The sequence below is a fragment of the Ciconia boyciana genome, chromosome 1 (genome assembly GCF_034638445.1).
Source record: "Ciconia boyciana chromosome 1, ASM3463844v1, whole genome shotgun sequence".
In the NCBI taxonomy this organism is placed as follows: domain Eukaryota; kingdom Metazoa; phylum Chordata; class Aves; order Ciconiiformes; family Ciconiidae; genus Ciconia; species Ciconia boyciana.
Window position 1 is genome coordinate 9794014 of NC_132934.1, and position 27979 is coordinate 9821992.

General features: G+C 38.3%; 1 protein-coding gene across 2 annotated transcripts in view; it reads left to right on the forward strand.

Annotated features, from left to right (window-relative positions):
- SEMA3D (semaphorin 3D) overlaps nucleotides 1-27979 on the forward strand; it is a 153874-nt gene that overhangs the window by 26107 nt on the left and 99788 nt on the right. For both annotated transcript variants that reach the window (XM_072858402.1, XM_072858393.1), the window contains exon 2: nucleotides 18699-18889. In XM_072858402.1, coding sequence (XP_072714503.1) covers nucleotides 18775-18889 — 115 coding nt within the window. In that variant the 5' untranslated portion in view covers nucleotides 18699-18774. The remainder of the gene's footprint in view (nucleotides 1-18698; nucleotides 18890-27979) is intronic.

A 27979-nucleotide genomic window follows, 5' to 3' on the forward strand; every position in this document is an offset into this window, starting at 1 on the left:
CGAGCAGCTTCACTCAGGACCCTGTCCTTCTCACTGGCTTCCTCTCACTGCTGAGGTTGTCCATGACAAATGGCAGCATTGTTTCCTAGTCTGGTTTCTGAGATTTCTCGCCATGCCTCCTGCCTCCAGAGTTAAGCAATTGCTGTTGCACGGCACGCTGAACTCTGCATGACCAGTTTGAGGGATTTCTCAACTGCAGTGTCCTGCGGTACAGCACCAGAGCCTGCCTCCAATTAGCTCGGGAGCAGAATTCCAGACATATGTATTTGGTTCAGCAAATGCTATTTGTTTGTTGTGTGATGATGTTTTTCTAAGCTTATGCTTTATTCATAGCATGAGTGACATTTCTGCAGGAGGTGATGATGTATCTCTAGGTCTTAGGTTTTTTTCTGGTTTTGGAAATATACATCAAACAGCTAGAGCAGTGCATGTTAGATAACTTATATATGAGTAAAATTGCAGTGATAACCAGGGATTTATGAATTAAATTAAACAAATATAGTCACTAGGTTTTAAAAACAATATGGCATTACCGTGATGAAATAAATAATTTTGATTCAAGGATGGAATAGATCTCATTTTTAAATTTAATTTGATGTTACTATTTTGTGATTATAATTGTTGGATTACTCATGGGATTTAAATGCACACCTTTTAAAACAAAATGTAGAAATATGAATATTTAAACAATTCATTTCAGGATCATTAGGTACATTATTACCTCATCTACAAGACAATTTCAGATTTGCTTTGATCCTCTTTGATCTCAAACAGATAGCAACCAGCTTTCACTAGTGTCTCTTCATAATGGTTCTTTTTCAATATTCCCATACCTTGGACTAAATTGCTTCCACTGAAGATGTTCAGTAGCCCAGATGACAGTATTTGAATTCTGAATTTGTTGGATCTCTCTTCCTGGTTTTTCTTTCTCACAGATTAATAATGTGAGAGTAGATAAGCTTCAGGAAAAAAAATAGAAAGGACGTATATTTCAGCATATTAGCCCAATAATACTATTATGCAGCACAAAAGAATAAAGCTGTGTGTTTCTCCAGTGCTCTGAGAAGAATACCTTTTTTAAACCCTTGCCTCTCAGAGATTTATATTCCTGTGGGAATGTAAGTGATACAAGGGCAGCAGTTTTTGAGTGCAGCTGTAGTTATCATTAAAAGAGATAAGTATTTGAAAGAATTTTGATATCTCAGCCGTGCTTTGATATCAAAGGTCTCTTGTGTGAAATAAGAACTATGGCAACAAAAATACAGATGAGCATTGATTGGTACTTTCTGCTTCATTAAAAAAAAAAAGCCTCTAAAATGCATTTTATTTTTAATATTTAAGAAATAAGATCGTAATAACTCTATATCTGAGTATGCACAAGTTACTTTTCTGTGAATCGTGCATCATTTATATCCTTAGACTATTATGGATATAACAACATTACAAATGACTTTAAAACTGCTTTTACACTGGCAGCCAGAAGTTTGGATCAAATACATTGAAAGAAATACAGAAAAGGGGGCGTTTCTGAGATTCTAGAGGTCACATATTACAAAGCAGTACAGTGTATATTCTCTGTATTTAACTTTCCTTACCTAGTAATATGAAATTATAGAAAAATAAGATTTTTATGTAAAGTCTAAAAGCCTAGAAAATTAATTAATACTTTGAATGAATGAATAGTACTGCCTTCAGCTTTCACAGATTTCATTGAGAAATGAAGAGTCACCACATCGAAGAAGATGCTCAATAGCCTCTGCGGGCTATTGAGCCTGCAGAGGACAATGAAATCTGTGTCCTGCGTACGTGATGAAACATTAAAACATAGCTGAAAGAAAGCTAATGTTATATTGAGAGGTGCAATGTTCATTGTAACTCCTGGTTCATCTATTAGATTTTCTTTTTTTATATAATTTAAGCTTTGCTTTTACCAAGTATCAGTCTTTGGACCCTACACTTTGACAAGAGGCAGTGGAGTAAAAGTGGTGGGAAGTGAAGCTTTAGCAATATCCTTTCTCCTTTTGCCGTTCTCCCAAAGCAAAACTTGGAGACTCTCTGAAGCCATTTCCCAGCATTTACTATTAATCTACAGCCTATGTCTACATTTCTTAAATTTTTTTTGAATTGTAGTCAACCAACTAGTCATATTAATGTCTGCTATCCAGCCATTATTCATCTAAGAAACAATGCAACCTAACTGTATTGTGTCTTTCCTATTGCAAAATCTTGTCTGTCTTTTTTTTTAATTAGTATTATTTTATTTTTCCAAAGGCAGAGTATATTCAGACACAGTACCTGCCAAACTTGGAGAGACTTCAGACATAGGTTCCAGTTTTTACCGGTCTCTAGTGCTTTGTGGATCCACATTCAGGCATTCTAACTTTGAACATGCTGATATTTTTTAACCATTTAATATTTGGGACTCAAAAGTCATATTGACATGGAGGAAAATACAGAAATGCAGTCTATAAGCCCATTAAAGAGTGTTGTTGCATTACAGCTGCTTAACAAGTTATCGTACATCAGCTGAAGTACTGTAATGGTCTATCCATGCACTTGAGCTTGCCCAGAGTGAGATAAACATCCATGTGCTCCAGGGATTACTCATTAAATGAAGCATTATGTTTTAGTACTGAGAAGTCTCCGCTGTCCTTCCATTATTTTCTACTTTAAAGACAAATTTACTCTCCGTAAGAGTAATCTTAATTATGTGGTTTGCTGTGTGTATATGTTGGATATTTTTTGATTGCTCATGCGGACTGTAGACAAACACATACATATTTGTGCACACAACATTTTCCCTGCTGTAATTAGGCATTTCTGGCACTTTGCAATAACAGGATCAAAGCCAAATTGTAGCTACCTTTGGAAAATCTTAAAAGTAGCTGTAATTGAAAAAGGAGGTGTAACTTTTCTGTTTTAAAACTTAACGAGGATTTTTTTCTCAGAAAGTGTAATGTTTCCGTCATCTTTTTAATGTTAGTTTTTGATTAAAAAAGTCACGGAACTTTTGAATATATGTATTTTTTGAAACAGCTCTGAAACTCACTAGGCAATGACAGAAATGTCGTTACATTATCGTGATCCACTGCAGATACTAACTTAACTTGAAACTTGACTTTTGATAGATATAATCAAAAGAACTAAATAATTTTTAATTCTAAATAAGTAAATAAAACGAATTTGATCATTTGGAATAGTTATAGTTTATAATAGTGAGTTAAAAACTTTATTGTTGTTGTAAAAGGAAAGGAACTTTTCTATAGGGCTCACTGTAGTATTTCTATGAGTTATAACCCATTTGAATATTTACTACACCTCATGATTCACTATGTGGGATATTGCTAAAGAAGCTGTATTCTGACAGGCCCTTAAATTAATGACTATGTATTTATGAAGTGTAAGTATGGAGTATATAAAGTACCATTGTTTTTTAGTATTGGTATTTGTCTACTGATCCACTAGAATACAACAAACTCAAATGAGGAATCCCTTTCATGAGCTGTAAATTTCAAGTTCTGACCTATTGACTTCATGAGAGTAAAAATTCTCCAGTGGGAGTAAGATATGCATCATGTCTTAACATGAAGTCTAGGAGTCAAGGAAACACCTGACTGGAATAAACAAGTAGCTCATCCAGTCTGCCATTCTGGCACCAAGAGTGGGTAAGACCAGATGTTTCAATGGAAGGCATAAATTTCACAATTTTACTCTTCTAAATTGCAAGATGCTGTTTCTTACAGCACTCACACCTTGAAACATGAAGATTAATAGAGCTTATAACTGTATTTCCACATAGTCAGTTTATGGCATAAATCTTAAAATACATTTCTTAAATTATTTATCCTATCAATTTTGAGAACAGAAGATTTTAAAGGTATATTATCAACTTGTGCAAAAGTAAAACCCTCCTCCTCCCCCCCCCCCCCTTTATTTCATTTATAATGACAGTAAAAGTTCTGCATGTGGGAAAACCTGTCCATTTCAGTACAGTAAAATTGAATTTGTTGCAGTGTGAGGGAGGCAGAGGTCCTTGTCAGGGAGAGAGGTGACAGAGCTGCCCAACTGCTGGGTACTGGGATGCATTTTCCATCCAACTGCCTGAAGGTATTCACCAAGAACGATGAGCGGGAGCCCTTCTGCTACTGGTATTGAGCCTCTGTTGTCTGTGAAACTTGGAGGGTTTCTCCTTCACTGATCTAAGCTATGATTTTGCCCCACCCATGTATTTGCCAACCTTGTCAAAAACTTCTTTGGTTGAATGTTCAAAGCTGGTCCTGGATTCTGACCAAAGATTTAGTTGTGAAATGTTACATCTCATCTTGTGCAGCGACCATAGCAAGATATTTTTCTTTGGTAGCTAACAGTCATTGGAGCTGACCACTACTATCACCTTCTTAATTTTCTCTGACCAATTTTCTCTTAACTTCCCAGCCACTCTGTGATTCTATTATACAAAGTCAAATAATGAAGTAGCTTGCATAATGCCTCTAATGTCAAAACAGTTGGATGATCATCACAACTCAGTCAGAATCTTCTTATTTTTATTGCCTAGTGGGATCTACTTTCTGGCTAACATTATGAAAGTGGTGGTATATGAGGGGAAATGAATACATTGTCACATTGCATTGTTGGTATTGGAAGTGGTTCTTCACACATTGGGTAGTAGACATACAAAATTGTTTGCCAGATGGTGTTGCAGATGCAAGAATTTTACAAGGGCTCAAAGGGAGGCTGGACAAGTACTTGAAAGTGATATCTGCTTGGGGGTTACAAAATAGACAGGCCACAATAGGCTCAGGAAATCTCCTGAGCTGAAAATAGATGGAGAGAAAGGGGAGCACTAAGGGTGGGGAAATATCATATATAAATGTTCTATTCTTATTCTTCCTTACACTTACTGTTAAAAACAGATTACTTGACTGGATGAGCTTTCAGTCTTGCCATTACAAACATTTTTATATTCTTATTTAAGTAAGGAGTTGTTGTGTGAGAGGGTTTTTCTGGAACAGGAAATGAATGTTGAAGGTGGAGAAAACCCAGAACTGCTTAAAAGGAGAAAATCAGTAATGTGTTTTGTGATACATATTGCTAAGGAAAGCAAAACTGAGAGAGAACTTTAATGTTGAAAGAAGCTCAAATATGATTACTTTCTCAGTTACTGACTGCATAGGTTTGCAGTCTTGCTTTTTTAGCTGTTACATTTCATCTGATATTACTGTGAGGAATAGATCTGCATTGTTTTCTTGGTGATTTCCCTTGGTAATTCTCCAAGTACATACAGAAGGCATTTGCTGATCTAGCTGCACATCTCCTACATCCTACGTGCTGCTTTCTAAACCTGTGGCCAAACTTAAGTACCATAACTTGCACTACAGTACACATATACTATTGATTAAGAAACAATCAGTTGTAGCAACTATGTGTGCTAAAGATGTTCCTCTTTTTCAGAAAGGAGATCGTTATGTGGAACAATTAAAAGGGGCATGGTCAATTCGTAGTTCATGAGTCAATTCAGTGACTCATAATATTGAAATTTATTATGCACAGAAGGCATTTATTTTAATCTTGTTTGTTTCATTTGTCTCATCCTTTGTTAAGATTGGCCTTGCATGCTGGATTCATATCTTTTTATTGTTCTGTGTTTTTTAATGTTTATACAAGCACTTCTGAAAAACAAGAATGTGGCTGAGGTGCCTCTAAAGGAACAGAGATGCCAAGGTTTGAGTAGGCTTTTTGAATTGACTCACTCTGCATGTCCTGACTGCCAGAGCTGGGTTATAACTTGTAAATGTCACGGGAAACAGCCTACTTTCTTATCAAACATAAAATTTAAATTTGCCTTTGGCAGAATTGTTGTTGCAAAAAAAGTTTTTAAAAAAAGTTATGGTTATCAGTGTTATTATTGTTGTTCTTAATATGATGAATATTAATGATGATGGTGAAAATTATAACTGTCCTTACTCCCAAAATTGCTCTACTTAATATTAAGAACAAAATTCTGCTGCAGTGTTTTTCTTTGCATGTTTTAATGTTTTGGCAGATGATATCAGCCACAGACTTGTATCAGCCATCTGAAATAACTGCTTGCTGATCATTAGAGTGATTACAACCCACAAGCTTATAGATACTCTGGAACCTCTCAAGAAAAAATGCTGTGAGAAGGTATTTTTCCAGAAAGTCCATCTGAAAGAAAAACTGCTTTTTGCCTCCTCCCAGTTTATTAATGGTGTGAGATGATAGCAATTTAGCAATAATTTTCTTGGTACAAATTGTTAGTCTTCTTTGTTCTTTTTAGATGATGCTTTCAGTGGGCTTTTTTTTTTTTGTCATTAATGGCACTTCTGTCACCGTATGTCTTAGTCAATCACAGATCTCCAAAATAACAAAACTCACAGTTTACATGTATGTGTCTATGTTTTTCCTGGGTTCTGGAGAAATGTGACTATTCTGTGTGTCTTAGAAAGGGAGTTGTGAGACCTCACCCTGCATTGCACATTACGAAGAAAGAATTAGCAGTGAGCTCTTTCTGTGCCTCAGGAGGAGCACAAAGCAGCTGTAGTGGGACTGAGGGTCTAGACAGCTGATCTCATTGAGGATGGAGGATGGTCGGCACAACAGAGAAAATGTTCGATAGCTTGTCAATTCATGACCCTAAGGTCTAAGAGACTTCCATTCCCTCAGACAAATGCTGATCCCCATTAATATGAATGGTTGAACTTCATTTGACATCAGTCAGTCCTGGGACTGAGTGCAAGTACATTATTCCCTGTGCCATTAATGCAAGTCACATACCCCAGCTGAGCAGACAAGGGAAGCAGAGTTTCCAGTAGTCATTGTTATTTTGCTTTTGCAGTACTGTGTGAAGATGGTCAATAGGTTTATTCTTCTGTAACCATGTTACATGCTTGAGTATCTTCAAGACATTTGTTGCATTTTATAAATTTCATTTTACACTTGTGCGTGTTTATTTAAAACATATGCTGTGTCAGGTAGCCCATTTGACTGGGTAGAAAGAAGCATATCATGTTTAAGATAGTGGCATTGATAATTATTAATAAATATAATCTCTTTCCACTCCTTATTCACTTCAAGTCCTCCTAGGATGGCTACTGAGTACATTTAGCATCATCTTCCCCAGCTGTGAAACTGGAATAGTAGGAGTACATTTCCTTTGCAAAGACTCAATAATGTATGTACTAGTTACTGTATATTTTAAATTGAACGTATGAAAGGTATTATGTAAGTTTTTAAAACTACATCTTATTAGTGTTTTATTCCTCTCCAGACACAGAAATTTTAGTTTTGCATTCAAGATTAAAAAAAAAATAATCAAGGATTAATTTGTCTAACAGGTTATTGCCTATGTCCTCATTTTAGAGGTGGTTACCGTTTAATTTTCTGAAGGACCCATGGAACAAGGTTCCTTTTGAACAGCCAATATCTAGTTTTTCTGATGACTTATTCCTAGTAGTTCTGTTTTTCTGGTTCCTAGTGAAAAAATTGCCCTTCACAGGGCCTGTCCATGTAAGGCTTTTATATAATGCATGCTCATTTAGTTAGTTGTTATATTTGTAAGGTCCAGCTGCAGCCATCACTCTCTAAATCTGTCATTGAAGGATTTTGTTTTAAGTTCTGCCTGGCTTTGTTTTCAGATGTCTCTGAATTCCTCCCTGTGTTGAGTCACAGCTGTGAAAAGAGAAATCTACCTTTTTAATTCAAGGGGTCAGTGGTTTAAAAGCACTAAAGCCCAGTGCGGAATAGTTTAAGGAAGATAGTTAATCATCATGATCCCAAGAGGTTTCATAAACTTACATAGGGCTCATCTGACATGAAGAGTCCTGGATATCTTCAAGCCGTGGTTTCTTCGGGGGGTGTCTGTTTTACCAAGGAGTGGGATCCTCTATAGAACAAGCACCTATGGTGGATGTTTGCCACCTGCTCAGCAGTGGCTATGGAAACACAACTTAATCTTCTCCACAACATCCCTTTTCTAGCTAAGCTGGCATAGAGGCCAAACCCTTTCTAGTATTTTTTCTCCCCACAACCTTGAGAAACATTTAATGTAGTAACTACAGTGGCTTCCACTTCTTGATCCATCTGGGAGCTAATAGACTGGCAGGAAGGAGTTGCTAATTTGGACAGAAAAGAGAGGTCAGTCTGGAACACACAGCTGATATTTTGTCTTCTGTCTGAGCAGAACTTGTTTGCTTGGTTTGAGTGTCAGCAGTCCATCCAGTGGTATTTCTCACCCAGCTTCCTCTTCTAGCTCCAACGGGGGAGTCCTGGAAGAAATCCCCTTCTTGTCTCGTCAGTGCAGACAAAAGCATTATTTCAAATACAGTGTCAAGAATTTTGACACTCAGTTCTGTGTTTAGTTCTCATGGGACAGGCAAACCAGAACTGCATAGGTGAACAATATCTGGCAGCCTTGAGATATTGGATTAAGTTATATAGCTAATGCAGTATGTGTACCTATTCTGTGCGTACTTCACTTGTCCTATGCACACATTGCTATTCTTGATACAGGGATTTATGATCTGCTATGAATCAGCTCTTGAATTACTGCAGCTTTTGGACAGTTTTATGAAAGGAAAGCATTCCTGATTTCAGTCAGATTTCAGTAGTAAAGGAGTTGATTTGTGAGCTGATTAGGTAGGCGTTGCCCTAATCAGAAGAGTCCTTGGAAAGTTAAGGGTGATCACTAGAGAGTAGGAAAAGCCATTTGATGGCTGTCAGAGCCTTAAGTTGATCAGTGGAAAGGCGTTGGGTGTTGCTGAAGACCTTTAATATGTGATCCAGTTCAGTTATTCCTCTGTCCATTAGCTGTTAAAAGAACTAATAGAAAAAATTGGGTTGGAAGGGACATCAGGAGGTCATATGGTCCTATCTGCAGCTCAAAGGATGCATAACTTCAGCTTTGGATCAGATTGCTCAGAGCTATGTCTAGTCGAGTTTCAAATGTCTGCAAAGATGGAGAATCCACAACTTCTCTGAGCCCTTGTTCCACTGTTGACCGTCCTTGTAGGGAATGAAGCCTCAGAACTCCCTCAAGATCGAGACTGCCTCATTGTCTTAGGGGACAAGTGTCTACTGGGGAAAAGGAAATTAGAGGTGGTGTTTTACATCCTACTTTTTTTTGTATTAATCTCTGGTTATGGCAACTCCCCAGTAACTAACTGGTTAACTGTCTAAAAAGCTTTGTTTTTCAGTGAAGTATTGATTCATCTGTGCACTCTGTGTCCTCACTTTGTCCTCACGAGACAAAGGAAAGTTATTGTGGGTTTAAACCAAAGTGGAAATAGTTCTGCATTGAATGGAGGAGGTGATGCCTGAATTCTTGTTTTCTTTTTCAGTATGGCTGTTTCAGATTCCAGGAACTGTCATGCTAACACCCTTCACAAAGCAGCTTAAAAATAGACCAGCAAAACGACTCTATTGCACCAAATATAAATTGATTTCTTCTGCAGCACAAGCAGAAAGTTCTCTTAGGGTCTAATAGCAGTGTGTTCTAACCCATGAAAATGGTGAAGTTGGTGATCAGTTAACACAGGACTGTTAAAGCTTTGATAACCTGCCATCTGAACATCTGGCTGCATGATACTCCTTATGCAGCTCTGTGAAGTTCTTGTTTATGGAAAATGAAATTGTGATTGCTTGTAATTTTCTGCAGTTTGCACAAGGGCTTAAATCAAGAGTAAAACACTGGAAGAAGTGGTATGTGAGTCATGGATCTCACCACAGGAATCACAGCCAGCAGTGTGTAGTCCCTGGTGAGAAGGGTGGCCGAGTGACTAAGGCACTGCCTGGACATCGAGGGGATGTGGGTACTGGTCCTAACTGCTGGTGTGACCTTGTGCAAGTGATGTCATCTCCTATGGTAACATTAAAAAAAATCAATTAACTCATAATGACAAGGATAGAGGATAGAGAATAGAGGCATTAAAGCTTTTAAACTGCTTGGGTGCTGTGGTGATGAGTACCTGAGGGAAACCTGTCAAGAGGAATAGGTCCACATTAAGTTAGTGAATTGTGTAAGCTTACAAATGGGATGTGTTATAGTGGCTCTGCTGGTTCCCTGTCACACATCCTCCAATGTAAATGAAATCAAACATTTAAAAAAACTGGGAAGAAAGCAAATGCATTCAGCCTAACAATATAATAACTGGGTTAATGTGCCAAAACAGATCACTGCACTGCAGTATACACGTTCATATGTATATCATTTTACATATTGGCTGCACAAAATGTTGATCCAAAATTAGTTGGACAATGGATATAAAAACCCCTCCTCCAATAGAATTCAAGTGTATAGCCATGAATTATTAAATCAAAATGTGTTGGAAGTGTAAATTAAAATCCTTCCGGCATGTCTCTCCCTATACTGTAGTTTATATATTAAAGCCCTGCAGACAGTGCTGTACAGAGTTCACTGACAGTGCGTCAGATAATGAGGCCATACGTTGATGAAAGGAATTCTATGAAAATATGCCGTTGGATATACAGCAAACATATTTGATCAAAGCCCAGCTGCCATATGAAGTACACATTTTTTAACCATCACTAAACTGTATTAGCCTGAATTCTTTTGAAAACTATCAGATCAGGCTTTTACACAGCTGACAATGAACTAAATAATACTGACAGTTAATGAAACATCCAATCAAGATTAGAACAATAGAAATAATTTAAAAAATGGTTAATTATATTAAGATGCCAACTGCAACATGCAGTTGCCTGTCCTTAATATTTGTAACATTCTAGTTTTCTCTGAGAGTCCCATAGGCAGCTTTTAGATACCGCTGTGCCTACAAACTTTTAAGCAAAATTCCCAACTAGTTGGCAATACATTTCTGCTTACATCAGATAAATCTAGCTACAAATTTGAGCACAATAAAGTATTTGCTGTGAAATGAAATTAACATTATAAATATATTTGTAAATATAAATCTTTGCTCCTTTATTTCTTTCAATTTTGGGGAGGGTTTGTTTTGTTTTTTTTTTTTTTTCTGGTTGGTGGGGTTTTTTTAGTAGGGTCTGCTGGGTTATGATTGTATGGACGGGCTGGGTAGCTGCGGGCAGAACCAGGGTATTTCTGCCAGCAGACGGAGTTGGCTGGCTGATGGTGCCTCTGATACATGTATAGCTGAAATGTGTAATATATTGTTGTATAGTATGCAATTAATGGAGCCATACAAGAGTAGGAGCTGGTTTAGGTCTGGATTGCTTGGATTAAGGACAGATGAGCCCTACCTGCTTGTATCTAAAGATATATCCATGCAGGCTGCTCACTGGCTATACACTTTCAGAGCATGTACTATTATTTACCTTGCTGCCGTATTGTGCCTAGAAGTAAGTCTGGACTTGATTCATGACAAATTTCACCAGAGTGCTACACTATCTTCCCGTCAAGCTAGGTTTTTCACAAACATGCAAAATACATGGTAGGGCAAGTCTCCGTTCAAGTAACTAATCTGTAAAATACCCCATTGCCACTAGTTACTGGTGACCCCAGAAATACCAGCCCGTCCAGATCTCTGGTAATAGAACTGTCACTGCTAGAGGACTCATGCTCCACCCCTGCAGATGTTGGAAGGTCTCCTATGAAAGGAGGTACAGAGAACAGTTTTTCCATAGCAAAACACTGGCAAGAATTCCTGGAGGTGAAAAAGAGACTGTAATCCTTCCTTTGAGTTGGCCATTGTAGGTATATGTTTCTTCCAGCAAGAATGGTAGTTGCAGGGTCAGTGGTTTATCTGGCTTGAAAGTGCTGCCTGGGGTTAATTCAGGTTTTAGCAGGACAAATGCAATCTGTTAGTGTTTAAATGTTCAGGCAGGTCTCCCCAAAATGAGTGTTTCTTTTCTCTGATGGCCATCATGACACTTTTCTGGCTTTTCAGTATTTTCTCAACAGCAGGCCAAAACTGTTCCACAGGCAAAGCTTCCTGCATGCATCCTCTCCCTGTCTACTTTATTCAGAGCTGAGCCAAGCCACCCCAAGTGCTGCAGGTGGTGACAGACATTTTAGAGGAAAATTCTCTGGCTCCCTTCAAAAACCTTCAGACGTCACGGTACTCGGCAGGAAGCGGTTTTCATCTAGTCTACCTTTTCATTAATGTCTCTAGGAATTTTCATCCTACTGCCTTTTTCTTTTCTTGGATACCAAAGTTACAAAACCCGTCTTAGAATTACTTTTCATAGCTTGAGGAGTTTTTTCGGTCTGCTGGGGAAACATGCTGTACTTAAAATAATGTAACATTGAGGTTTGGCTTAGGGTTCCTTTTGATTCTTATGTGTTGCTAAATCGTGCCATACACTGCTTTCTTCTTTGGCTTGTGTTTTTTCTTTTTCTGTTTTTTTTTTTAGTGATCAGACATGTAGGATGTTCTCATATTGTTCTAAATAAGGAGCCTATGGGAAGATGTTATTGCAGACGTAATTCTGAAGTCACAGTTCCTTCCACCAAAAAAAAAAAAATCCATCCGAGATGTGTATGCATCTAACTTTAGAGTGAAAGGCATGTAGATATTTATGTGTGGAAATTATCAGTTACGCATCTGACTGGTGGGACATTTTATTCATCTGCCTATCTCCTCTGCAATATCATTATCAGATGACAAGTTGCTTTCCATCCCATCCTTTTTCTTGGACAATATACATTGTGCTTGAGAAACAGGCTATAGAATGTAAAACTATAGGTCTGATTTTCTTTTTCTTTTTTTAAGGAGACACAATATACAAAGAATTAGGGTTAGAGAGTAACATTTGTTTTATTGTCTCTCTTGGATTTATGCATTATATGTCCAAAAGATACAATGAAGCAGATAAAACTTCTCAGAATCACTGTTTCTAGTGATATATAACATGTCTGTGTGCATGGCTGTCTGTCTGTCACATTCTGAAAGGATTTCTTCTACGTCTACATGAAATCTTTGGGTGTAATCCTGACCCCACTGACACTGACCTGAAAAATATCCTGGTATCTTTTCAGGATAAAGTGCTCATTTCCTATGTGTATAATTTTAAGTGCCTGATAGTAAATTTCATGGTCAGATAAGCTCTTCATAGCAGTGTGGCACAGACCACTCTAGAAAGGTTACTCATTCTTACCAGTATTTATCTCCAAACAGGCTACATGCCTTTTATAAATGCTTTTATTAGTAGACCAGCTTCAGAAAGATGCAGAAAACTATAAAAAATAAACCAAATAAGTGAGTTCCTTCATTCTTCTTCTCTCATGTTTTAGTTCCTTTGTCTCCATTTTTACTTTAGCTTCAGTTTATCTTTATCTTAATGACCAAAAAATCCAATGTAATCCTCATATTTTCTACCCATTGGAGAGCTTTATTTATTATCAGATCATTCTTTGCAATAAAAACAGATTTTTTGCTGACTCCTTGTTCCCTCAGTTGCATCTTCCTTGTCTCTCAGTCCCTTCATTTTTCTTTGCTCTACTTGGCTCTTCTCAAGTGAGAATCAAAGCAGAGGTTTTTCTTGCCTTCCAAATTACTGGTGTTGAATGGATAGGGTATAAATCCTCTGAGGAGCTTAGTAAAGGTAATGCCTGTAAAGCTTTGTAAAACTCATTATAAGGGGGGTTATGCATCATATCAGTCTTTACTATTCATCTGGATATTTAACAATAGCAAGGTCTGCTTTATGGCAAAACCTTATCTGCAACAGATACTCTAAAACCAATGATTTAAGCAAAACAGAACAAAAAAATCACCTACTGTAGGATCACGTAATTTTTTTGATTGTACCATTATCTTTTTATTCAGTAATTTTTGCTACTGTTGGGAAGTAATGTAGTACTGATCTGGGGGTTTCGTAAAAAGAAGTATTTTTCAGAATCCTGGAAGAGAACATTTGCTGCACTATAAACAGCACAAAAGCTGCTTAATAAATGGGAGAATAGGGATGAATAATACTGTTTAACAGTTCTTGGATGGAGTTAGCTTTAAACTGAGATTTCACAATGAAGAGAAAAGCCTCCTCTGCCAAATAATATATCAACAGACCGTCTATCTAAGGGGCACAAGAACATAGTTTCATTGTGCTTTGGATGAATGTCATCTTTGTTCTTTAAAAAGTAAGTTAAGGATGTTAAGTAAGTCTAATTTTATTTGTAGTCTATTTTATTTTATGAGTTATTAATCTGACTCACGTATGCTTGTAGTTTTCCCTCTTATTAACACAGAATATTCGGTATCCAGATCATGATTATAGTACAGTTTTGAACCACACAGTAGACAACCATAGTAATTTTCCTCTTGGAATATGTGTGATAATTGATAGATGAGACAGCTACAAGTAAATGCATTGGAAACATATATCTGTATATTTGCAGTTAAAGTAATGTGCTTTAAATTTGTATGCGTATATATAAAGTATGTGTACAATATGAGTAAACAGCTAACATACCTTTCAATACATTTGAATTGTAGGTGGGGAACTTTTTGTTTCTTTTTGCAGCTAACTAGTTTTAAATCCTTTAAAGCAATATATTTGTCTAACAGGCTAAACATGCTATTTGGTTGATGTTTGCAAGGGACATCTTTTACTCTCTTCTCACTCTGTGGAAAAATAAAATAAAACTCCAAGGTCTCAGACAGGGATAGCTGAGGAGAAGAAATAAAAACTTGGACATCAGAGATAATAGTTTACATACTAAGTGGCCTAGGTAACTTATTCAGCCTACTTATAAGTCCATAGTGACTATCAGACAATTTTCTATTCTATTCTATTCTATTCTATTCTATTCTATTCTATTCTATTCTATTTTCTAATCAACATGAACCAACTCAAAGGTTGCTTTAGATTTTCAGTACTTACTTGCTATTTGTAACATTGCTATTAGATTCAGTATAACTGAGCCATACCATTTGATTAATTGCTTTTTCTGTATTTGCTGCAGGCTCTTTTCATTGTCCTCTTTATTGGAGTAAAAAATTCACAATTTTAAAATGGCCTCGGAAAACTAGTACTGGAGACAGGTTTTAAATTATCGTCCAATTCTGTATAGGGTTTTGTTACGGAATTAAACTGAGAGTTACATGAACTACTGTTAAAAAAGTGTGTGTTTGCAGATGGGTCACAGTCCTTTCAGCTCTGGACTTTATGACTCCAGGAGAAGTTGGAAACCTACACATGAATGTGAGATTTTGCATTTAGATAGGTTTGAGCTGAACAATCTGAAAAAACTCCCATAAGCACCAAGCTCCCTACTGTCTGTGTGTTTGAGAAGGCTGAAGAGCTCTGTTTATTGCAACAAATGGCCTGGAATAAATTAAGTTTAGTAAATTGGCTCCAGGTTTTCCTGTTTCAGACAGTAGCTTCAGAGCAATCTGTTTTATAGGCTCCACTAAATCTGACCAATTGCAGGGAGGTGACACATCATTTCAAGGATGTGACATCACGCATGTGCCAGTTACGTCCAGCCACCTCTCTCTGGCAAGATGGCAGGACACCAGCAGATCAACACTTTGTCTTTTGGCAGTTTTAACCTACAGCCCATTATGAATTTATGAGTCCCGCAGGGAGGTCCTAGCAGGATGGAGCCAGGCTCCTTGGCCCCTCTTCAGCATCGCACCTCCCACCCCCGCGTGGGGTAAATAATAGCTCCTTTATTCCACTGGAAATACCCCTATTTCAGCGAGGTGTATGCATAGCTTCCTTCCCCAGTTGGTCTCGAAGGTGATAATTAACACAGTGCAGATATTTCCTAGCTGAAGCCAAGGTGGGAAAGCAGCTTTAGCCTCAGCATTTTTCTTTTCAAACTCTTTTTCCTCATTTATTTTGGGTCTGGTCAAGATGAGGAAGTTTTAGAGTGTGTTGGTGCTTAGCAGAGGTATCGAAGAACTAAAAGAAAGAATAAATTTTCCTCCTCTGACAAAACTCTTCTTACTTTTGAGGGGAGGAAAGAATGAGGGAGTTAGGTTTTATATTTTATTTCTGTTCGTGGGTCTGATTACTTCTGAGCAGCATGACTATGGCTCTTTTAAGCACAGGACACTGATTGACATTGCATATGTTACAGAGAGGAAGGATATTTCGTGAAGATTAATGGCCAGTTAGTTGGTCTGAAGTTCGTTAACCTGAGCTAGTCATTAGACTGCTGGAAGGACTCTGTGTAGAAGCTGGAACTGTATTAGGAGACCATCATAAACTAAAAATATATGTGACAATCTGGCCAGATTGCAATGAATCTAGGACAAGACAGGGTTGGCTCGAGCTCACAGAGCAGCTGCCTCCAGTGTAAACTAACCGCCTTGTGTCAGGACTTAAAGCAAATGGTTTTTCACAGACATCATTCGAATAAAAGGGGGAAGGAAAAAAAAAAGAAAAAAAAAGAAGAAAGGTTTCCATTAGCAAAAGAAGCCTACATGAAAAAATGAGGTTGTGAGGTATGGCCAAAAGGCCAAGCTTGGTGCTGGTCCTCAATCTGCAGTTAAGCAAATGACAGTGCGTTCAGGCAACTGTTTTTTTCTATAAGCAACAAATTTAGTCTTGATTCTTCATTGCACTTTGCCTCGAGAAAATGAGCCCCAAATCCTCTGGTGAGATCCCTATTGGCTGAAACCCAGACCCTCAAGCCATGACTTCTCAGCATATTTGCAGTGAGACTGGCTCCCTCTTAATTGCTTCTTTTTGAAGTATGGTTTATCTCTATCATCCCGCTGAAGATTAACAGGGTTGATGTCTCTTGTCTTAATATAGTTCTCCCCCTCCTCCCTCCCCTTCTTTTCCCCTTCTTACCCCGAAAACAGATTTCTTTAAGGCGATATAACCTTGTGATAGTCTAGTCAACAGCAGTCCTTCGTAGTCCAACCACAAATAGATGTACCGGCATGCAAGAAGTAAGGGTCTTCTCTCAGGATCCTATACTCTAATAAAGGGAAGGGAAAGATGAACTAGAGGCATTTCATGTTTGTTTTGTTTTCTTTCCATGTCATCTCATGAATATGTAATGGCACTTGGCCAAAAGTAGTGCATTCAGACACTGCATGTGAGTGTTGAGGAAGGGATTGAGAAGAAAGAAACTTAATGTTCTGTGATAGGAAGCATGCTTCAGGCGTTTTACGAATCGTTTCCCTCGCTCTTTCCCTGTCACGCCCTTCCTGCACGCTCCCTTGTCTTTTGCTACTGGCAGAAGGTCTGGAGGCTCAGAAAGCCCCGGCTTCATCTGAGAGAGGTCCTCTGGCAGCAAGAACTGAAAGGGTCCTCTTTCCAGTCCCTTCATGCCAGGAAGGATGTATTGCCTGCATCATGAGGTGCTAAATTGATTCTGGATGTCTCTACAGCTCGCAGAGGTGCTCTGGCAGTGAGCTTAAATGCCAGACCTATGGAGTGGCTCTGGGGCCACGAGCTGTACTGCATCTCTCATGGGCTCACATGGAGCCTTTTCCTTTGTGTCTGTGCAAGTGCTGCCTGATGTGGGCACTAGGATTACTCTTTTAATCAGGCGGTTTCAGTACCTTTCAGAAAAGAATTTTCATGGCAAGTCATGAGCCATTAATCTCGCTACTAACCATAACATTTCCTTATCCTTGATTTACAGCATTACTCAAACACTGACATTTGTCATTTCACTAACTATCTCCCTTGACCTCTGGTATCATGCACTTTTGCAGGGGAAAGGATCTGGTCTCACAGATATTTTCATGCTCTGACCTCTGTGATTTATTAGCCATCAAATTCTGCCTTCAGAACTCAGGATGACATTTCAAATAATTTCATATGCAAAAGTGGAGTTATTGGGCAAAAGGGATCCCTTATAAGTAGATACAAACAAGACACCAGGAGAACTGTTGCTGCTTTCTGTTCAGCTACTGGGGTGGCAGTGTGACCTTGAGGAATTAGGTTCACTGTAGTTTTATGATTCTGTTTTTGCATAGGGCCAGTAAGGACAGTGATAATTACTTGCATTTGTAAAACACTTTAAGATTTATGGAATATGAATGACTGTTATTAAGTGAAAAAGTGTTGCAAAGCTGGCTTAGTTGCACACTGTGCTAACAGTCCTGTATCAGCCTGTTGACCTCAGCATGACCCACTCATTAAAGTTTATAGGACATTTTGGTGGGTGAATTGAGGCAGTTATTCTGCTGGAAATATCACACTGAAAGCACATTTAAATCCATCAGCCGCATTGACTTTTTTCTTTATTAAAACTAAACACAACCGCTTGCTCTATCCAGTTTTCTTAGTTTATTTATGAAAGTTTATGATGGGTATGTACTTACTGTTAACTCAGCTTGTACACCCATGGTATCTGAGATACTACAGTTTATTCTAGTCATAGCATAAACATACAATAGCTGTTGTACTGAGATAAAGAGAGAGTTATAAAATATTAAGATATCCAGTGGAGCGGTATGAACTAATGAGTTGCATGGTCACTTTTGAATGGCAAACGTTCTTTTCATGGATACTGCATTAATTTAATTTGTGCTTAAACTTTAGCTATGCTAGACATTGGTGTTTGAAAAGTTCACATATTTTTCCAACCTCAAAGTGTGTAAGTTTAGTATTAAAGAAATGCATTTACAACATTTTGATTTATACTAGAGGAAAAAATACTTTTGTAGCAAAGGTGTAAAATGAGCTACTCTTTAAAGAGAGGTCTGGCTTGCTTTCAGAATTATTATTTATATAATAATGCAAAAAATCGACAGGTGTTTTCTTTTTGCTTCCAGATTAAATTTGGATTGTTTGAAAAGTGGGGAGATATTTCACCATAGTGCAAAAGAAGATACAGAAGAAGAGAGCACAATGAGAGCTTCCCAAGTACCACATGCCTGCAGCCTGTTATCTTTAGCGATGCTGTTCCTTCCAGTCACTGGAACGTCAAAACAAAATATCGCAAGACTTAAGCTTTCCTATAAAGGTAAACTTTTCAGCAGTTTTTCTGATTCTGCCACTTTTGTTTTGATGTGATGTTGCCAGCAGTTAATTTGTATTATTAATCAGGAAAATGAAATGCAGTTGTCCCTACAGTTCCCAGAAGCACGTGACAGAAGCCTTAAAGATGGAGGAATTCTGCCTAGGGACAGTATGAAATTATCTTTTTCGGGTGGTACATGTTTCTGAAATATAACTGAGTTTTAAAATTATTATTTCAGTTTGCTCCTAGAGGATATTAATATACCATACATAAATTAGGGGGGAGTCATTGCTTAAACATAGGCTTCTTAGTGCTATTTGAAACACCCTGAGGCCCACTGGAGGCATTCCCATGTGGCTGGTGGGGGTGACATAGGACATGGAGGACACTCACACCTTTCTAGAGCATCAGGGGAAGTCGAGAGAGCTGCCCCAGGTGTTTCAAATGGCACTGACCTTCTATTTTTGTAATAATTTTTTTCTTTATCAGTAAGTTGGTATGTGAAACTCTTGAAATGTTGGTGTTTTTCTTCTTAACTCTTTGAATCAGAAAAGCATGTTTTTCTGAGGACTTTCTTAACCTTATGTGCACTTCTTGTTGAGAATGTTACAGGCTGAGAGTTTTAAACACAGATGTATTTTTTAATTCTTTATTGGACAGGTTCTTAAAGAAGATAGTTTTATTGTTGCTTTGAATGTACAGTACACTTCCACAGTTTTTACAAGACACAGAAATACATTACTTCGATACTGTCTTCTTTAGCTAAAGCAAATGCTCTCCAGTTAGTTGTTTTTCAGTTATGTCAGCACTTTGCCCTTATGGGAGCTAATTCTGCTCTCAGTTTTTCAAACTTAGATCTTCCTATGCATTACAGAATGGTGTGATGGGACAGGAGGCTGTAAAGCCTTCATCGGTGGTTATGATATGTTTATCATGAGTTTAACACACACAGGAGTTTATTGAGTAAGCACAATGACATACTATTTATTTACAAGCTTCTCTTTTGCTAGATTTGTATGCCACTGTGTATGGGATTCCCCTGTGTATATATGTCTTTGAATGTGTTTGTGTGAGAGAGATAGAGGAAGAGAGATCAAGGGATCTTGACAACATTTTTATAAATTCAGGAAACAGTTGCACTCTCTTAAGCCAATGAATACAGAAACTGAAAGACCTGACATGAGTTATGAAAGTCAGCAATAAACCCCCCCTAACATATAGCCAGACTTTTCACAGCTAGGCCTTTTGAGATAATTCCCAATAGCAGCATATACCATATGGTGATGGCATTTATTGTGGATTTGACACTTATGCTTAGTGAATTCCTCTCAACTTCAAAAGCAGATAGCCTTTGGCAAAATCCTGATGGATGCATTTGGCAGGTAAGGAGGGGGAGAAAGAAAAATTATTGAGGTCAACACAGGAAAAAAAATCACTGAAATCTTAGTTTAAAATAGTGGCAGAGACCTGCTGGGAGTGGTTGGGAAAATGCCTGAGCCTGTTTAAAAAGACAATGAGTGGATGATTGATATTTAGGCCCTGACCCAAACTTTTATTAGCAACTTTATAAACTTTTCAGTTTGGCTTGAGGGATACAGTTTCCTATCCAAACTTATCCACCTATATCCCTGTAGGGAGAAAAAAAAGCAACAGCAGATACAAAATGGCACATAAATCTTAATTTGGAGAGCTGTGATGGAACTGAAAAGCCAAAGGAAAGAGAATTATCAGACTTTATTGTGCTTCCTCTTGCCTCTTTTTTCTTTTTTGTTGGAGGGGGATGGTGTCTTTTTCCACAGGGAACAAGAAAAAAGTTACTGCTTTGTTTTCACACTTTTGCTTTGTAAATGGTGCAGGTAGTGCTTGTCATAATTAAATCATGTTTTTGTTGTCGATAACAGCATGGCAGATGTGCTGACTATTTAATATAGTTGTCAGAATTAAGCTTACCTTCCTCCCCACCCCCCCCCACCCCACCCTAAGTATTTCAGCCAAAATAACTCCAAGGTTTCTGAGAATAAGATGTAGGAGAAATGAACTGTCTTGCCACTTCTCATAAAATTGTCACAGTCATGTCATTGACAAGTCCTGGCATCTCCATTCTTTGGAATTAAGACTTGAAATATAATGAGGAGGATAATATGGGACCCTTTTCCTTCTTTATGGAAAACTAACCAAAATTGGGCACATCAGGCAGCTCTGAAAACCTGGTCACACATGTGTGTTCATTTGGCTGCTAAAGATGTTGTCTTTCAAGGGAACGTTTCATCCGCTTCCAAGTGCAATGTGTTTATGGGATGGCATAGCTCCATCTTCCCAGAACGGCTGAGCATTTGCTCGAGCAGGAGAGCTGGAAGTGAGCAGGACTTTCTCCTGCAGTTACTTCATCTCACAGCTGCAGCCCAGCATACCTCAGCTGAGGGCTAGGAAACTGCTTCTTCCCATGCCCTGACAGTAAGGAGAAGAAAAGGAACACCAAGTGATGAATGCTGAGGATGAAGAAGTGTAGGGGACAAGAAGAGAGACAGAAGAAGAGGGAACGGTATTAAAGGAACCCAGAGAAGGAGAAAATTGAGAAAGAAAGAAGTCAGTGGTGGATAGAGGAAGAGGGAGAAGGAGCAGGGTGGGGTAGCTAAAAAAAGTGTCTATAACTGCAAGAGTGCTTCAATAAACCATAGTGCATCACAAGTCCTCTGCATTCAGACAGCAATTAAAGTTTTAGAGCTTGTCTGCATGGCAGTTGTAGGTTTTCATCTTCTGTGAGATAGCTTAAGGAGTGGAAATCTGTGCTGGGAATGTTAAGATACAGATATTCCAGTGAATGATGTGAGTATCAACATGATGTCATATGATGGATTTCCTTTACTGTTTGCCCCAGTTCTAAAAATGCATTCTAAAAAATCATGCACATATAAAACTACAAATGCACACAAGTCAATTAAAATATATTGTAATAAAGAGGCAAAGTCATGTATACTCCACCTGTGTTAGTATAATACACTGTGATCTTTAATTACATACCTCATCCTATATTCCCACATTTTCCCCGATTCATTAATTGAGTAATTCTTCAATATTTTTTTTATATTCTTCACTTAGACTTTAGCTTTTAGATATTGGTGTATGTCATTCATATCCCAGAAATTGTCACTGCTCTCATGATGCTTCTAGGGTGCTCTCACTACATTGAACTTAATTAATCTAGACCTCTTAGGTACTTTTACAAGATTATGAGGGGGTTTTATTATTATGTTATAGCTTTAATATTAGGAGAAGGTAAACAAACTGTCTTCTAATAGAAGATTACCATCTTTAGAAAACTAGGGCCTGATTTTTGAGTAATATTCCATATTTTAGTAGCCTTTGTATAACACTACATTCAGTCTCAGAGCAACAGTGTGTATTTATCGTTCATTTTCATGTAGCTGGAGGTACTCTGTGACCATCATCCAAACTGCAGAACTCCTCAAGCACAGAAGTGACATTCAGCTTCCCTAAGCAGCACATCCTCGTTGTCTGCTACCTCATTTAACATCCTCGTTCCAACCTCTACAGCAAATGCAGAAGATTTTCATATACCAGTCTCATTCAATAATGTCATTTACGGGACAGCATCAGTTCTGTTGCTGAAGAACGGAAGGGCCTGTGTCATATCATAATTCATACGTATGAATATGTTTAATTCATACAATGTAGACAGTCTTATTTCTGTCTATCTTTTTGGTAGTAGTCTTTACCTATTTATTGACAGGTACTTTTATACAGATTTTTTGTGTGTGTTTCTAGATTTTACTTTATAGGGAGAGGCAGAGAATAACCAGACCGGAAGGTTGATTGCCTTCTAGGGGGAAAAAAAAAATTCAACCTTTTTCAGTTTGTGGCCATCCTAAAATTTTCCAGTAGAAATGCAGACTCCTAATTGCAAATTTAAGCCTATTGATTTGCTTTACTTTGTTGCTTTTCATGGACATCTTAGAAGTAGTCTGTGCACTCAAAGAATACATTTATATTACAAAAGCATGCACCCTGCTTTCTTGGCTGGGAGGTGTGCCCCAGCTCAGATTTGGACATTATCCACATTGACATCCACAAACATATATCATTCCCATGTGGGAATGCGGCCATGCCCCAAAAGCAAGCCACGCTTGCTGTGACCAGTGCTGATTTGGTCAGAGGACCAGGATCCTGCATTGTGACACAGTACGTAGGAAAAGACAAGACTGAAGGCAACCTTTGGCTTTTAAAACAGGATTTACTTAACTCTGTTAAAAACAACTATGGCAGTAATTTAAATCTAATAAACAAGAACATTATTCTCAGCTGATTTTTTTCTTCTTCACATTGAATGAATTAAGATGCAGTCTTACTCCCACTACAGCCATGGCAAAAGTTTTGCCACTGAAGAAAATTGAAACAGGATTAAATTTCCACTCCTTCTCACTTTTTTCATCTTAAATAAGTAAAGAAATGCAATTCTGTCTCCTCTGCTGAAGGATGACAATGCTAAATCATCAGCTCCACATGGAAATTAGCCACGTTTAAGGATTGTTTAGCTTCATGCAGTGTTTTGCATACATGATTTTCTTCCCCCTCAGAATGATCCATTCTTACAACATGGTGAAAAAGCAAAGAGAGGATAACATTTTGGTGCCAGGAATTCTTTTGAAAACTTGACTGGATTAGTACATTTCCTTAATGTTCTAAAAATGATCCTTTGAACATGCCACTTTACAATGTCAGGCATCCTGTTTACTAAATAATTTTTGCTTTAAACCTGTTTCATTTTATAACTGATGAGATGCTTAACTGTTGCATCAGAGCAGTTCATTTGTTCTGTTTCAGTAAAGCTGGCTTATTTCCATGTCATGCATCGTTTAATTATCCATATAAAATATAGTTACAATTGTATAGCTCCACGAGCCTCCTTTAAACTGTCTGTGACATTGCGGTAATCTCAGTACCACGATGGGGGTGTTGCACAACTATAAATGGTTGGAACGTGGTAAACCGGTGATGTGCAAAAAAGCCTAGAAGTGAGCTTGCATTTCAGCAGCTGTGCTTGCTCTACAGGAAGAGGAAGAAAAATCAGTAAAAACATGCTTTTGTGGTAATATCAGCAGCTGTAATTCTGAATGCCCATGAAGATCAATGAAAATGTGCTGAGTGAGGAAGTGCTGCTTTTCTTGAATCCCTTGTTTGTTGTTTAATTAATTTTTGATGATTTGTGATTTCTCAGAAAAATCTCAGACTCCTTTGTAGAGTAACATAAAATGTTTACATGAGAGTTAAGATCCTAGTTTCAGATGATTGTCTAGTTATGAAATAGATTTTGCCTGTTTTGCAGGCAAAAAAAGCAAAAATGCAAAAATGAAAAGCAAAATTGAAAAGCAAAAATTGAAAGCAAAAATGCTTTTGGGAGGCAATGAACACTGAGTCTTAAAACGTACCCTAGGTTGAAGATGGATGGGCATTGCTGTCCGTGTGAGGAAAGACTCTTGTATATGCTGTAGAGTAAGTATAAACTGGAAGGCGTTTATTATGTTTTAGTAACGGGAAAAAAACCCAGCAAGTTTCTTACAGACATTTTTCCCTTTTTTAAACTAGTCGACTTGGAGGTCAGATCCAACTATAGGTTGCATTTTCTGTCATATAATTATCATATATATAATGTCCTGGAGAGCAGCCTCCAGTCAGTGACATCAACAGTTTACATAGCAGTTGAACTAAGAATAACCTTAGAGAACTGACCCGTATCAACCTCTTAACAGTGTAAACAGCCTGTAGCTCACAACAGTTTTCTTTTTTTCATGATCACAAAAGGGCTTCAATTGGATAAAAAAAGAATTGTGTTCACAAAATACCAAACTATTCTGCTGAATGTTCACTTGATTAAATCTCAGAAGATGAGAGAAAAAAACAAAAGAGTAAGACTTTGGGAAGAATGATTGGTCCTTTGTAAAAAAGAGGATGAGACAACACCAAAACCTGCTTCCCTAGAAGAAGAATGTGGGGAAGATACATGATCAGTGGCATCAGCTTCGAAGAGGGTACATTCAGAAATATTTGTCTGATTACACTTTTATTAAAGAAATTTGTAAAGCAAACCCAATCCTGAGTAGTTTCAAAGATCCCAACCTTGTTCTCTTTCTATGCACTAATTTGAGGGCATGATCCTCTTGACGTCAGTGTGTGTCTAGCGGTGGACATCTGTGGTTGCAGCGCAGGTCCTCGAGTCACATCCTATTTCCCTTTCCTCCCTCCCCATTTCTGCTGTTCCATTTATAGACAAGTTCCTCAAAGAAGGGCCGAGGGGTGCAGGGGACGTCTGTTCTGTAGTCAAAGGCCTTTGGAGAGAAATACACAAAGAGATAGCAGAACGAGACAGACAAAATTTCCTTTATCACACCAGAGCACTATCAGAGGTCAGAGGGATTGGCTAGCTGTGGTTAACAGAGGCATTTAGACAAGGGTGAGAGTGACAAAGGTACCTTTTTTCCACTAATTGGAGAAAACAGGTATTCTCCTTTGTGATCCAAATCCTGGCTGTCCCAGAGGAGTATGCTGCGTTGTACCACAGAGTTTGACTGCTAAGAGGTTACTGAAGACACCAAAATTTTATATTCAACTTATCTGGTGGCTTTGGGATGACTTTACAACTCCCTCTGAATCAACCATGCACCCTGGATTTCTTTGAAAAGTATTTCTCACTAAATGTGTAACAAAACAACAGTCTATATGACACCCACTGTATTTATCCAAAATAGATAAATACATGTAAATATTAATAATAAATAATATCAAAACCCCTATGCTCCACTATTAAATAATAGCTCATGCCTATATACTAATAATTGACAGGAGGTAATTGGACGGTGCATATGGTTGCCTTGTGCAGACACACATCTCTGATATCCCTTGCTCTGTAATTTTTAGTTAGTACAGACTTATCGCAACATTGCCTAAGTCTACAAGGCAGCTATTGGGTCCACCTGCACATCTGCACGTGGGACTCTGAATCTGATGGAGTTTGCTAGGCACAACTCCAACACAAACAGCTAACATATAAGGGAATTACTGCAGATATTCAATGACCTCTAGTTTAAAGGCTTAATAAGAACTTAACTTCTGTCAGTGTCAGAAAGTATAACTGATAATTGTATTTCACTTTGCCATGGGAGAACATTATGCTAGTCCAAGCTATTATAATGTGAATTTGTTTTATTTTCATTGCTGGAAGTGATTCTTTGCTATTGCCAGTGCAAAACTATTTTGAAAACCTACCTTCACAATAACCAATTGAGTTACCTTGCTACACTTGCTTGCTTTTTAATCAAATAAAATGTATCTGGAAAACTGGAAAAAAGAATATAAGGAGAAAAATCTTTGAAGTTTCCTGCAAACAATAATTCTCTACACTTAAACTAGATTTTCTTAGAGAATGTCCATCCTGTGCAGCTACCCCAGATAATGACTAAGTGACTTAAACAGTGCGTCCCTATAGCAATTGCATCTCTGTACTGCACTTCTGTAGCAATTTAGAGCAGGGCTATTAATTTTGCCTTGTGAGCTCAACCAGGAGTCATGATAGAAGAAACAGCTAAAATATTAATGTTCTGTCATTATAAAAATTCTTGTTCCTCATTCAGAGCATGGGAAAGAAATATTATCTAGCCCATGTCAGAGAGGGAACCCCCCTGCGGGGACAGGAACAAGCAGTTATGTGTGGCGAGGGCAAGCAGGAACCTCCTAAAGCAGGTTTGCTGCCAACAGAGGAAATGTCTGTTCCACTGACAGGTAAATCTGCTCGCAGAGGTCCCTGCCCTTAGCCTCCTTTCCTGTGCAGGCACTCCTCCCACTGCAGCCCCTTCAGCCCTGCCAAATGCTGCCTCTGCTCCCTGAGTAGCAGGTCATGCTGGTGAGCTGGTTATTGTTTCCCAGACCTGGTTTCACCTCCTTTACTGTATCTGCTCTGCCTCCTCTTCCATCTGGACCTGTGTTGGTTGAGTCGAGAAACCAGAAGAGCTTTTTGAAGCCAGTTATGAGGAAATGTCCTTGCCCTCGGGGGACTGTGGGAAGGGCGTTGAAGGACCATCAGCACTTAAGAGAACTTACAGGCTCTCTCAGACAGTGGTTTCATGGCAGCTGAGCCAATGTAACAGTGTGCTGCTTCTGGAAGGAGGACATCCCCCTCCCTGCTCCCTTCTCCTCAAACACACATAGCCACTTCTTTCCCCCTCATCTGCTCCCAGATGCATGGACCTGCCCTTTCTCTTGTACCAGCTCCAGCTCTTGTCAGCCCCTTTGGCAAGGACATATGCTATTAGTAGTCAGGACTTTATCTCTGTATCTTATTTAGCTTTACAGCCTGACCGTACCGCTTGTGTGGGCTCTGTTCCAATGCTTGGAGCCAGAGAAAAGAATGGTCCCCACGGCTTCTTGCTATACACTCAGGGCTAGATCCTCAGCTGATAAAATTATTGCAGGTCCCAGTGGTTAAACTGAGGGTCTGGCTCTGAGTCTTGATGCGAGTGCAATTGGGTGTGTGCCTGTGGAGCATGCAGAGGGTGGGGAAGGGTGGGACGTACAGCCGTTGAATGCTTTCATAAAAATCTGTGTTGCTCGCAGACACTGGTTATAACTTGTGCTTAGGATAAAATTACACTAGTATGGAAATTTCAAATAGCAATGATAGGCAACAAATCTGGATTTTTCTGTTTGTGAGCTGTTCTTTTAATTCTTGAAAACAGAGGCACTAATGAAGTAAATGAGCAAGCAAATCTATTTGGCATTAACTGTCCTTTGCACTGTCAACTCACCTTCTTCACGAGTAGCTCATGCTGCTCTGTATCTCTCCTAAGCCTGTTAGTATTAATATTTATGTGTTTTCCAGGCCCACGCCATCTGACACTTTTATTACAACAGAGTTGTTCATGCCACTGCAGTTCAAGGTCTCTCACCTTTTAGCATGAAAGCCTTGTCTACTTTGTTATGGACATTACACTCATTAGGAAGCTGGCAAATACATGTGAACCTGGTGAGAAAAATGTTAAAGTGAACGTTTTATTAAGATATCTGACCATTTTAAAAACAATA